General features: G+C 41.3%; 1 protein-coding gene across 2 annotated transcripts; it reads left to right on the top strand.

The window, feature by feature from the left end:
* The first annotated feature begins 1,531 nt into the window (after window positions 1-1,531).
* Window positions 1,532-10,339, top strand: LOC111218714 (short stature homeobox protein-like). Of its 2 annotated transcripts, XM_022741139.1 has the most exons (6): window positions 1,532-1,847; window positions 3,575-3,783; window positions 7,109-7,166; window positions 7,361-7,449; window positions 9,585-9,797; window positions 10,149-10,339. In XM_022741139.1, the coding sequence occupies exons 1-6, from the start codon at window positions 1,601-1,603 to the stop codon at window positions 10,236-10,238; spliced, it is 906 nt and encodes a 301-aa protein (XP_022596860.1). In that variant the 5' UTR covers window positions 1,532-1,600; the 3' UTR covers window positions 10,239-10,339. The 2 variants fall into 2 exon arrangements, with proteins under 2 accessions (XP_022596860.1, XP_022596861.1); XM_022741140.1 differs by lacking the exon at window positions 10,149-10,339 and having other exon boundaries at window positions 7,361-7,485; window positions 9,585-9,830.
* The last annotated feature ends 2,958 nt before the right edge of the window (window positions 10,340-13,297 follow it).

Below are 13,297 nucleotides of genomic sequence, written 5' to 3'. Positions count from 1 at the left end.
CTATCTCTTAGATCCTAGAAGTTTGATGGCACATGAAGAAGCCCTGCGTAAAAGTAACTTTTTGCCTTTAAATTGTATTTTTTAGGAAGCCCCTGTTGGTGGATTATTTCGTTACACACACGAGCGCCTTTTGTAAACGCCACTTTATTGTGGGATGATATCGAGGCACACGACTGGGAGCGCAGATTTGCGTCTTAAAGAGGATTTAGGTCTATTAACAACAAAAGGCGCAGTTCATGGCACTAGGGAGAGACCTCGACGTGTGCGTCAGCCGCAGTGATGTGAAGCGAGCTCACTGATAAATGGAGAGACATCAAACCGAGTCATTAGAGAGCTGAGATATGAGACTTTCACAGTGGCGGGCCGCTCAGGGCGGCAGACCCAGGGGATCACACTCCTCTCCCGGCCTTTTGTGTTTGTGTGCTGGACTGATGAACGACTTAGATAACGTTAAACCATTATGGGCTCACTTATTCCCATGAAAATCTTGTAAATAGAGGGAACATTTTTTCACTGCTGATATCTATTGATTTCTAGCCCATATTAGTAACCATAAACCACAAAGGATTACAAGTGAATACTCAAAAGGGACCCGTATTCATTCAACAGCCAAATATTAATTACAACATCATCCGACGATTATACATTTGTTGCTGTTGAGTGTTGATGATTTCTAGTTTGCACCAACAGACATGTGATTATACACGTTTACAGATGGTTGAGAAAATTACAAATTTTCTGCAATAAAATTAGTGTAAAATAAAAGTTTGTGGCCAAATATATTTTCAATTCCTGATATTAACTGAGCGTAACTGTTGTGATGTTTCAAAAATATTTAGGATTGAGCAACTCCATCTATTTAAAAAAAAAAAAAATTATTAACCTCTTCTAAACTGACTTGATGTGGCTGAACCTTTTTAACCGTGAGGTTACCTCACATTAGAGAACTATAAGTCCAATCAGCTGATACACCACAGACTGTATTGGTGGCTTATGAACCGAGTTCTGCACAGTTTAACTTTCAAACATATTTGTCAATTCAACAAACACTCAAAAAAAAACAAAAAAACAAAAAACAAAAATCAAGGTACGATCCCACAAACGCAGCATTTGTATCTCCTAATCGCGTTAATTAAATTTTCGCCGAATTAATTAGACATAACAGCCATATACAGCCTCCTGGCAGGACTGAGCCACCGTAGGCATTTTAATGACCCCGTAATTCAATTAACCGCCTCCATCAGCTCCATCATTGATTTGTGGAAGAAGGGGGAGAAAAAAAAAAAAAAGCTGCTGAAAGTTGAATTCTGCAAAGTCGAGCCGGCCTGTAATTGCTCAAGACACAGAGATCGGAGAGAAGAGGGGGTGGGGGGGCTGGGCTGAGGTGGCCGTGTATAAATAGTGTGCTCTCAAATACACAGTCACAACAGCAGGAGTGATCTCACCTCCTCTCCACCCCTTCTATCTATCGCTGCTGCCAGCCTCCAAAAAAGAGCGTATCCGTGAGCAGTACTGGTGTAATAGAGACGGTAAGGTACATTACTGACAATTCGCGGTGGATTTCCCTGACCAGGACCACTACTGAGCGACAGAGCCGACCATGGAAGAACTTACGGCATTCGTGTCGAAATCTTTCGATCAGAAAACCAAGGAGAGCAGCAAAGAGAGTATCACGTACCGGGAAGTTTTGGAGAGCGGCTTGACAAGGGCGAGGGAGCTGGGCAGCCCGGAGACAAACCTGCAGGACATAACGGAGAGCAACCACTGCCCGGTGCATCTGTTCAAGGACCATGTCGAGCTGGAAAAGGAGAAACTGAAGGACTTTAATGTTTCGAGGGCGACAGAGGGTAAGGTTTTTTTAAAAAAAAAATTTTTATTGTAAGAAATGCTCCGTATTGTGTCGGGGGAATGTCTCAAGTTCAGATGTGTTGTATCGGCAGCGACGTTTTTATTTATTTATTTATTATTTAAAAAACGAATCCACGCGTAAAAAGAGTTTAATTTACGCAGCGTTGCGCCTCCACTTCAAGCAGATAGTCAAAGTTAGCACATTATTCTGTTATTATAATGATTATTTTACAAAGCAGGAGGCGGGCCCATAGTCTGACCGTTGTTTTAACTATTTGATGATTGTTTTCAGACATTCAGAAACATTTCTTGTAATTTTTTTTACAATAGAATAAGTTTAACCTTATTTTAATGACACTTTAAGATTTTGTGCCAACAAGAAATAATTACAATCCTAGAGGATACATTATAAAGTGTATGACAACATTTACCACTGGACTTTATTTAATTTTTATCTGTTGCAGTATTATATGAATTCTGCAGAACATTTTCTATTTATTTGCCATTATTTAACAGTTTAACTGCAATACTATTCTGATGAAGGGTGTTATTTAAAGCTATAGCATGTAGTATTGTTATTCTCTAAGATTGTGCACCCGGAAGTCACAAAAAAATCAAATTTCAGTTGTTAAATTCTTGTGAATTAAAAAAAATCTGCGGCCAAACACGCTCATCAAATAGAAATTCCCTTTTAAGAAATCATTATTTGGTTAGAAAGTGCAGACAAACAGCAGCACAGGCCTGCTCTCACCCAGCTAACAGAAAGTGCAGTGGGAAGACTTTTAGACATTTAGTGAGTAATTTGTTTCTATATTTATCCTGTAGCAGCAGCAAAAAAAGGGTCAGTTCTATTCTGTATTATTCTGCCTCATATTTCTCATTAAACCCAGCGGATAGACTGTAAGACTGCTTGTGTGTGTGTTGATGTGATCATGGTTTTCATATAAAATCAAATGCTTTTCAGTTGTGGGGGCAAAAAAAAACATATTTTCACGTCAGCAAACTACAAACAATAAAATGCGAGTGAACAGGCCCAGTAATTGCAGCAGTTGTCAAGTCTGTTACTAATAATAACAGCTACTAATAATGCTGTATTGCCTAATAAAAATAGAATAGCCAATATGCTGACAGCCTTGCAGCGTATTGCACTGTGTGAAATATAGACATGTATGGTTTTAGTGGAAAAAAAGGAAATCATAAGGTTTCTGTAAGTAGAAAATGTTAGACTTTACATTTTTTATTTATAGCCTGAAATAACCTCCAGTCTCTTTTACGGAGGCGAGTAATTAGACCTAAATCTTCTCCGTTCAGTCGGGGCTTAATTCTCTGCTCTTTAAATCGCTTATAGCCTTATTAGGCTTCCATGGCATGAATTGACTGATTTACTTTTATAACGACACTGACGTTGCACACTGACTTATGGAGGCTGGAAATGCAGCCACAGGCCTGTCTCTTGAAGAAATACGTTGTGTGTGTGTGTGTGTGTGTGTGGAGTGTGGAGTGTGTGTGTGTTGCTGCCAAATTGCCAGGCCTAAGGCCGCATGTTAGGGCCCATGTATACTATGGGGGGCACATTAATGTACATGTGGGGTGTATGCGTGTGGGGATAGGGAGACGCAGCGAGGCCGATAATGTGTGCATGTCTCCTTGAGGAAGCGGAAATGTCCAGAATTTAAACGCATCTTCTCTCTGCCCCCCCCACCCCAAACCGTGGGCCATTTAACAGGGATATACGAGTGCAAGGAGAAAAAGGAGGACGTGAAGTCGGAGGACGAGGATGCACAGGGCAAACTGAAGCAGCGGAGGAGTCGCACTAACTTCACCTTGGAGCAGCTGAACGAGCTGGAGCGGCTCTTCGACGAGACGCACTACCCGGACGCCTTCATGAGAGAGGAGCTGAGTCAGCGGCTTGGACTGTCCGAGGCCAGAGTGCAGGTGAGGATCTCCCTCCTGCTCCGTCTCTAAACGCTCATCTGTCTGGCGCAGAGCGGCTGCTGCGTGAGCAACAAACAAGAAACGATGCCCCCCCCCACCCCCCCACCCAACATTGTTTCTGCAGTGTGTCTGTTTACAGTGTCCTCCTCCGGCGGTGAAAGCGTCCCTGGTGTTTTGAAGGATTTAGGATCTTTGTAAGATAATGTACAGGATAATATAGCACTTTTATGATTTGAGTCAAGTGTTCTGTGGCATCACTTCGCTGTGTGGGAGTTGTGTTAATGACCTCGTGCCACTGCCAAACCCTGCCATAATTCAAGACAATTAAGAGAAAATCTGAAATATTGCGCAACATAAAATAGACCCCATGCTCTCATCTCAAACTGACTCCCTTATAAAAACAGTTAACACTAGAGAAAACTGTTAAAAACTACTGGGGAATGTTTATAGTGATGCAGTTATTTCCCCCCACCTTTTTCTATTCTTTTTTTTTCAATAATGCACTTTACAGTTTGACCTCATGTTGATCATGTGTCCAGCTTGTAAAAAAACAAAACAAGCGAATTACTGCGTGAGCAACATGTCATGTTTAAGTCAGGCCAAAAAGTGTAGCTTTTTCTCTCGTGATATAAATAGATCATCGCCTGTCCTGCAAAATGCAAAAAAAAAAAAAGAAGAGAAAAGGGAAAAAAGAAATGAAAAACAACATGCTTAGAGCTCATTAGTCCACAGGCAGGTTGACCTTACAAACCCCAGAGATAAATGATGCAGCCTCTGTCGTGACAAAGCTCCGAGTCTGACATATTTCTTTACTATTCCTGTGGGGGTTATTTATAGAGTGTCTGTGCTCCTTCATAGTGAGCTTATTGCGATTTATGATTTTTTACTCCTTGTGTTGTCGTCATATTTCTGTAGGGGTTTGCAGTTTTACTCCGACATTTGTTAAGTCTGCAGAAACACTGACTGAACGATTACTCTGGATATTTTTGGGATTTGTTGTCAGTACAGGACCAAAATTAATTCAGATTTAGACTGAATATTTAACCATATTTGTCCAGCGTGTGTCTTCTGTGGTGCAATTAACAAGTAAGTCTCGTTAAAATGAGTAAAATTTAAAAGAAGGAAGGCTGTATTTGTATAAGCAGTGGCTTGGTATCAGTCAGTGATATCAAACAAGTGTAAACTGCTGTAAATCAGCCGGGATGTAACAACCTACTGAGCCTCCATCAGTAGGCCCTCAGCCTTCAGCCTTCAGCCTGCTCCTGCGATCCGAGCACTCTTTGGGGGTGGGGGGGGGAGGAAAAAAAATCCCAAGCAATGATTAAAATGAATGAAGAGCCTGAATGGCTGCTTCAGGGGACGCGCTCTTATGTCAACTCGTATCCCTCCTCATTTTCTTTGTAATATCTGCCATAGGCTTGATGTAGTGTCCCCATAAAAACAGATTAGAAATAACTCAATTCTGGCCCAACTCTGCTGCTGTTCAGCTTTTCTAATCGGATGAATAAAACCCATCATAGAGCTTTATAAGCCTATCGACCACCATTCTGAGCTAAACATGCTCGGGCTCGGTTGACAGTATAATTCAGGATAACACTGCAGTTATCACTAATAAAGTGTATAGCGTGTGAATTAAAATAATTCATGGTGTAAATGCGGTTGATAAAGACTTGGGCTATAAAACCTGCCTGTGTGTTTTCTGTGATCACAATGAGTGTGAACGCACAGAAGCCGTAGGTTGTCTCTTCTTGCAAAAATAAAGCTTTTGAAAATCCCCCCTTTTTTTTTTTTTTTTTTTTTAAAGCTCTTTCAGGGACGCGTCTCCTCCAGATTTAGTGAGAGTGAATTGCAGCAGTTGCTGTTGCAGGCTGTGAACCTGCGCTCCGAGCAGCTGTCAATGAATCTAATTGAAAGTTATGAGAGCTTGGTGAGGAGCAGGCAGTAATTCAGTTAGGACTAATATCTTTGGGTTTCTGGCGCGCTGCTAAATTAAATGTCATTATTCACTGTCTCTAATAAAAAATCAAAAAGGAAATGAGATTAGGGTATTTGTGAAGCGCATCATTGAGTGGCCCTTAATGAAGAAATAACTGTCTGAACCAGTGTAGTTCACTTTGCTTAACATACTGGCACGTAATTGGAATTGATCTCGGGCCCGTCTAATATTAGCCTTGATTTATCTGAGGGATTACTGTGCGTCTATGCAAAATCACCTGGGATTTTCATAAACACCTTTACTACCATCATGTACCGCTGTGCAGCACATAACTCACCACCTAAACATGCACGAGAATTTACAGTGTGTACCCTTATTTAATAATGATGATGATAATAATAATTATGATAATAATAATAATAATAATTATGATAATGTAATTTAATTGGTAGAAATTATTCGACGTCTCTGCTGCATTAATTTTGAATTTTATTCCTATTATATTTTTAAGATCAATTTTTCAAAGTCAGAATAATGGATTTTTATTTGCACCTCAGTTGTCTCAGTCACTTTATTGACCGTGCTGTTGTTGTAGTCTCATCGACACAATGTTGAACATCGCTCCACGCAACTTAAAATGGCTTCGCGGCACCTCGAGTCACCACCACCATCATCATCATCATCATCATCATCATCATCATCACCACCACCACCACCATCATCATCAGTCTGCGCCCTTTGTGGTCCGCGACCGGTCGCTAATTTCGCGTCTGTAAATGATAATCACTGCGGGGTCGAAGGGGAGGGGAGATAATGTTATTCACCGAGGCAAATTAGGTTGATGATGATTAACAATAGGCCGTAGCCTGCAGCTTCAGAAGACACTCAGCAAACTGGAAGGTGGTTCGCGAGGGATAATTTTCATTTTAAAAATATCATCATTCTGCTCTTACAGTGTTTCCACGCGCTCTGTGAGATTGTGGTGTCTCACTCAGAGCTGAGTTTATAGTCATTTTGTTGTGCTCCTGTAAGAATTTACTATGAAGCTCAATAATAAGTTTTTACTGAGCTTGTGGTTTTGTTTCATTGCCTATCTAATATCCTGTGGTTTATTTTTCTAACCTGCATAAATCATATTTATATCCCACAAATGTTTCTTTATTTTTATTATTATAATTTAAAGTTAATGTTTATACAAATAAGATTTCATTTGCTCAGATGTAAGCTCTGTAATTTTTCCTTTATTGGCTATAAATAAGTGGCCTTTCCACAAATTATAATACTACTAAAATAACATCTGATATATGTATAAAAACAGTTTTGTTAAAAACTGGATTCAGTACTAGTTTAAGTATTTGTCTAATAGATAATTTGCTTTTCCAATTATAGGTTTGGTTTCAGAACAGAAGAGCAAAATGTCGAAAACAAGAAAACCAGATGCACAAAGGTAATTGTCACTTCTTTTAACCTTTATGAATGATCTTATTTTTATTTTCCCTTTTCTTCTGGGTTATTTTCATTTTACTATTTGACACTGTTCAACCATTTTTAACTGCATGTGGAAAAAAAAACTGTGACCTCCTCATCTCACATAACAACAACTGTCTGGCTGTCTGACAGACATCTTTCCCTTCACTCCAGGTGTTATTCTGGGCAGTGGCAGTCACCTCGACGCATGCAGAGTAGCACCCTATGTCAATATGGGTGCCCTCCGGATGCCCTTCCAACAGGTAGGCCACGTTCTCCTCTTAGCTGGAGCTGACGAAGCTTCAAAAAATTGGAAACATTCAATCAGGGATGGATCAGGAACTCAGCCTGAATTAAATGTAGAAAAGTTAAAAATGCAGACGAAGTTGCAGCAGAAAAAGATGATTACTCAGCATCTTGTGATGCATGGGTGAGGACTGAGGAATCTGTAATGGAGCTACGTGTGTGTGTGTGTGTGTGTGTGTGTGTATGTGTGTGTGTGTGTTTCTCAGAGTCAGAGTAGACCTTCTATATTTGTACACCCACATGAATCTATAGGCCATGTGCAGCTATTAGATGCAAGTGATGAGAGACAGTGTCTGTGTGTGTGTGTGTGTGTGTGTGTGTTGGAGGGGGAGGGAGCAGCTAAGACCTCAGTGCACCTTTCACCTCCTGGCTGTGTGGAGAGGGTCGGGCTTGCACGGGGAGAGGAGAGGTGGACAGACATTTGATCTGCTGCTATCTGCTTTTGTGTCCTGGCTGCTGTGTTGTCTGCTTGACCCTCGTGAAAAGCAGCGGCCTAATTAAGCCAACAGTGCGGCACATAAAAGAGATGATGAAAGCGGGGAATGGAGTGGGCTCTGATGGATATTGGCGTTGAGCTGCACTGGCAGGGATGGGGGCTTGAGGCCTGCATACTGAGAGAGGCTCACTGTAAAAGGTTGAAACAGGCACACGCAGGCTGCACTGATTTTTTTTTTTTTTTTTTTTTTTTTTTTTACAATGCAGCACATGCATATAAAACAAGTGAATGGCTTGTCGATGGGTTGGGGAAGGTCATGAGTTGAAATTGCGAGGTCTGAGGGTTGGAACCTTCATGTCATGTGACTCCCTCCCATCCTTCTTCAGTATTCAACAGCAAGTAAAGAAAAACTGCCAAAATAATCTTTTGAAAAGAAAAGACTTTGCAAGCTGTGAGCGTGTATGTGTGCGACCAACTTACATGCATGTGTGTATGAAGATATAACAGTTAACACACACATCTAACCTTCACCACCTGTTTTGTCGGGGTTGGATTCGTTTCTGTCCTCCCCCCCTCCCCCCAAAAAACAAGATTGCTCCACCAAAAAAAAAAAAAAAATCAACTTTCAACAAGTTGACTTTGGTTTTTCCGTCAGTGCTTCTGCATTTTCTATCAGGTGTCACTCCACCATGAGTCTGGAGATTATCGGCCACAGCTGCAGTTTGTTACCTGACTGTTGGTGAATGAGATATGTGGAGATGCTGTTTTGCAGGAGGTTTTGTTTGGATGCCGCTGCGAGCGCTGCTGCTGAGCAACTATACATTTGTGGTTCAATTTAATTTTCCCTTTCATTTAACAACTTCAGCTTAAGTCATTTTCAGTATTTTTAGGCCAAAATAAAAGGGAGCAAAGTGAAAAAATAATATTTAGTCAAGTTAAAACTTTGACTTTATATCATTCTATTTTGGTTGGAGAAGAAAGCATGAAATACTTGAGTTTTCCCCACTTCTTCCTCTGGTGTTTGAAACACATGAGAAATGGCAACAGGCTCAGCTCTCTCCTTCTGAAGTAAGCGGATGCTTAATTTTCACCTACTTCTTATAAAATAATTGCCAAGAATGTGAAAACTGATATTCTATGCTCCTTATGGTTTCTTTTTTCCCTTGACTCAGGAATATGTCTGGATAAATATTTATAACACCAAATATGTGAATATCTTTTTAGTGCAAAATTGTTTATTTATGCAATTGAATACATAATCAGGATAACAAGACTGCATATTTCCAAGGGTATAACGGAGTCCTCAGTCTGAATTAAACAAATCTGTTCTGGGTCCTAGAAAGACTTTGATTCTAGACGATTAAATTGGATGTGGTGTCTGAGAGCAATGTATGATTCATTAACTTTTAGAATAGCTGACATGAAAAAAGGGCTAAAGCGGAGAGTGCAGCCCTTAACTATTTTCTTAGAAAACACACTGTAAGCAACAGCTTTGAGGGGGTAAAATCTGAGGGGGAATTTAATAGTGTCAGACTGTGAAACCTGAATCCTCAACCCTCTTCAAACACACACACACACACACACACACACACACACATACACACACACGGCCTGAGGCGCCGCCATTGACCGACTTTATATTTTGCTGTTCTGCAGGTCCAAGCTCAGCTCCAGTTGGACGGGGTCACCCACTCCCACCCTCACCTACACCCTCACCTGGCTGCTCACGCTCCCTACCTGATGTTCCCGCCCCCTCCCTTCGGACTACCAATCGCATCGCTCGCCGACTCGGCCTCTGCGGCGGCGGCAGTGGCGGCAGCTGCCAAAAGCAACAGCAAGAACTCGAGCATCGCTGACCTGCGACTCAAGGCAAGAAAACACACCGAGGCTCTGGGACTCTGACCCCACCGGGCTGCCCCTCCGCTCGCCTGATGCCCATAATCGCCTCTCACACAAGACTGAGCCTGTGAAAGGGCCGTGACACTCACAGCTAAAACTAAACTAAACAAAAACACTGAGTGAGAATGAAAGAGAGGAACACATACAGAGAGGGGGGAGAGAGAGTGTGTGTGAGAGAGAAAGGGGGAGAACAGTGGAGGAAGAAAATAAAAAGAAGGAGGGAGCGAGAAAATTGTCACAAAACCAGCTGCCAAAACAAACCACTTGTAGAGAACGGTAATTAAATACCAATGAAATCACCTTTTACTTTTCGCCCAACAGGCAGGACTTCTGCGGGGCCAGTGGCTCAGTCCACTCCAGGCACAGATCACATCCCAAGGACCGTACAAACACATGTGGATGTCTGTCTGAGGGCCAGGCCGGGGCCCGTCAGACCAGAAGACGTTAGAACAAAGCAAACTGGCAGGCAGCAGCAGGGCCAAAAGCAGAGCCTCGCTGACGCTGGCTGCCGCCATGTTGACAATGCAGAGGGTTGAGCATGGGGGAAAACAGACTCACACACCACCTCACCGAAGCATTGGAACGGCTCTCACCTTTACAACCCCCCCACCACCCCCCCACCCCCGACCCCGACCCCCTCACTACAAAAACGAAGAAAAAAGAAAAACATTTAAAAAAACAAACAAAAAAAGGCCATATTTGTCTCCAACCACTGTGTTCCCTGCTGCTGCCAAGTGCATGAGCTCTAATGGAGGACCGTTCTGGGACTGGCCTCCATCCACACCTGACACAAACGCTCAACAACTGTTTTTAACACTGCCATTCAACATGCCCACAACCCCCCCTCCACACCCTCCCCCCTCCTACACCTACAAAGTGAAAAGGTCTCCATTACGGTTTGATATCCTTCTTCTTATGGACTTGTGCTATAACAAAAGCAACAACTCCTGTTTTCTTTGCTGCAGAGCGAAGAGACGTGATTCTGTGTTGCTGGGCATGTGTCGGCGAGATTTGGTTTGCATTTCTCCTCACGGCGTGCTCCCTCTGTCTTTATTTCTTTCTGTTTATTGTGTTGTATCCTGGGTTAAGAAGTGAAGATAGCCTTTGCACTTCAGGTCTTGTATGTGGGTGTTTACAAATGGCACTACAAGCAGATACTACTTTACTAATTAAAGGGGGAGGGGGATTTGATATCGTCATGTGGTCAGCAAAAAGGACATTATCTTGGCTAAAGGGTATAAATGCGATTTTCTTTTTCTTTTTTTTTCTTTCTTTTTTCTTTGTAATTCTGAAAATATGAAGAAAGCATCAGTCAAACTGAAATGCAATGGTGTGCAGTTTAAGTGCAATACTGTAAATAGCAAAAAAGTAAAAACAGCTAGCAGTTAATCCTCAACCATAAAGAGACCCAATGATTTTCTGTTGTTTTCCATGCACTGTTGGAGTGTTGAATTTCTTTGCCAAACACGCCAGTTTTTCTACAGCAGTGTACATTTTGTTGAGTTCAAGAAAAGTCACTCAAAACCAGGTGCCATATCCCACCTCACCTCCTATGTATCCGAGCAGTTTTGTATACATCAGGTACAGTTGTCACTTGTTGAGAAAGACATGAGCACATTTTTTGGAAGCTGCAGAAATTAGGGAAATAATAATAATTAAAAAAAGAAACTCTCTTCGCTACTCTTCTAACACTAGAGAAAATCCATTTACTCTTGGATTTTTGGAAAAATGTTCATATTGAAATCAACAAATCAACATTGTAATCCGAAACCAAGCAGTTGTTTACAATGTGATTATCTTAATTCTGCATGTTATATGTCACATTTCATCATTAATTTCCCAATAATTCAGACTGTAATTTATAAACTCCTTCCAGACCAAACACAACATTTGGATTGTTTTGGAATTCAGAGATTATTTTGACAACCTTCTCAACACTGCTGTCAGAGCTGCGATATACATGTAGATGCGTTTCAGATCTACGTACCTCTAACAGTCTCCAAACAACATTTTTCTCTGTTAACAGACCTCCATTTAGAATTGTTTATCTATGTCTCCATTTTAAATTAAACATATGGGTGTTTTATTTATTATTTTGTCTAAAAGTTTATGAAAGATGAAATAGTTGAACTACAAGTGTACATTTTTACATGGCTTTGCATTTATTTTTGTATGTTTTTTTTAAGTGTTGAATTTGAATTAGGAGGTGTGGCTGTAGTGCATTGTTTGCCTAAAAAAAAAAAAAAAAAAAATGTAGCGTGTCCGAGTTTACAAACATTTCAGGGATGGTTGAATTGAGTAATACCCCATGGAATTTGTTGTACCCATTAAAATGATTATCATTTCATATGCAAGCATGCCTAAACATGAATCATCGTACAGTTTGTTTTTCCCCTTTTGATTCACAAAATATGAATGTACATCTTGTACAAGTAAACTATCAATAAAGTTATAAATATTTGTACTCAAGTTTTAAAACACTTTTACTTGTTAAGCTGCAGAAGGAAAGTTGAGCTTCACGCACAGAGTAAGGACGGCTGTGTACACAAACAAGACGAACATCCTCGTAAATGACTTGGAAAGACACAACTAACCACACTTTCAATATAATAACAACTGTCCAGAACTAATCCCCGTCCCTAACGTCTTCAGTGTTTTTGTCCTGATGCAGACTCGTGCTCTCTCCGCGCCTCACATCGTGTTGTGGCCAATGCTCAGCAACTGTCTCAACCTGTGGATCAATATCAATATCTGTCTAGAGTTGACATTCTCGCAGACTCCATGTTAGCCGGCCCCAGCTCATCACATCCAATATGAGCCGCACACCAGCAGAGAAAATTGAGCTGCTATAAAATCCAGATGCAACCCGAATCTGGAGCCTCCTGCAGGGTGCAGCTCTCGGCCTGTGCTTGTCAAAATGACACAGATAGTATTTGTATGGAAAGTGGGGCTGCAGCGCCGTCAAATAGAAGCAAGATGGCTGTAACCGGAGTGGGAAGCCGAGAAGTGTGGAGGGAAAATAGAAGGCAAAACAAGAGATTTTGTGGGATACTGGATATACGACATGCAACCCTCCTTTGAGCTCAGTGCTCATAGAGGATCTTTTCTCCTTGTTCCTACAGCAGTGATTAACTTTGAGCAGATGACATGAGAAGGTCAAGAGTTGGCATATGTTCATCAGCATCTACATTTGAATTCAGCATCTCCACTGCCACACACACACACACACACACACACACACACACACACACATGCATGCATTCACAAAAACACTTGCACGTTGCCTCCACTTGTTCTACTCACACATACTAAATTTTGCACATCTAAAATGGTTGGCCTCTCTTTTTTTTTTTTCAAGTGTATTAGCTTCCTCTGGGAGCTTAATTCCAGATGTGTGTACACAAAGTAATTACACTATGTGGTATAGTGGCCTATTGTCTGAACCCCATACAGGAATTAGCCCAAATGGC

Source organism: Seriola dumerili, unplaced genomic scaffold (assembly GCF_002260705.1).
Source record: "Seriola dumerili isolate Sdu_G_001 unplaced genomic scaffold, Sdu_1.0 BDQW01000052.1, whole genome shotgun sequence".
NCBI classification, from domain to species: domain Eukaryota; kingdom Metazoa; phylum Chordata; class Actinopteri; order Carangiformes; family Carangidae; genus Seriola; species Seriola dumerili.
The sequence above is the reverse complement of the archived record's forward strand: the minus strand, read 5'-3'. Positions and strand labels throughout refer to the sequence as shown.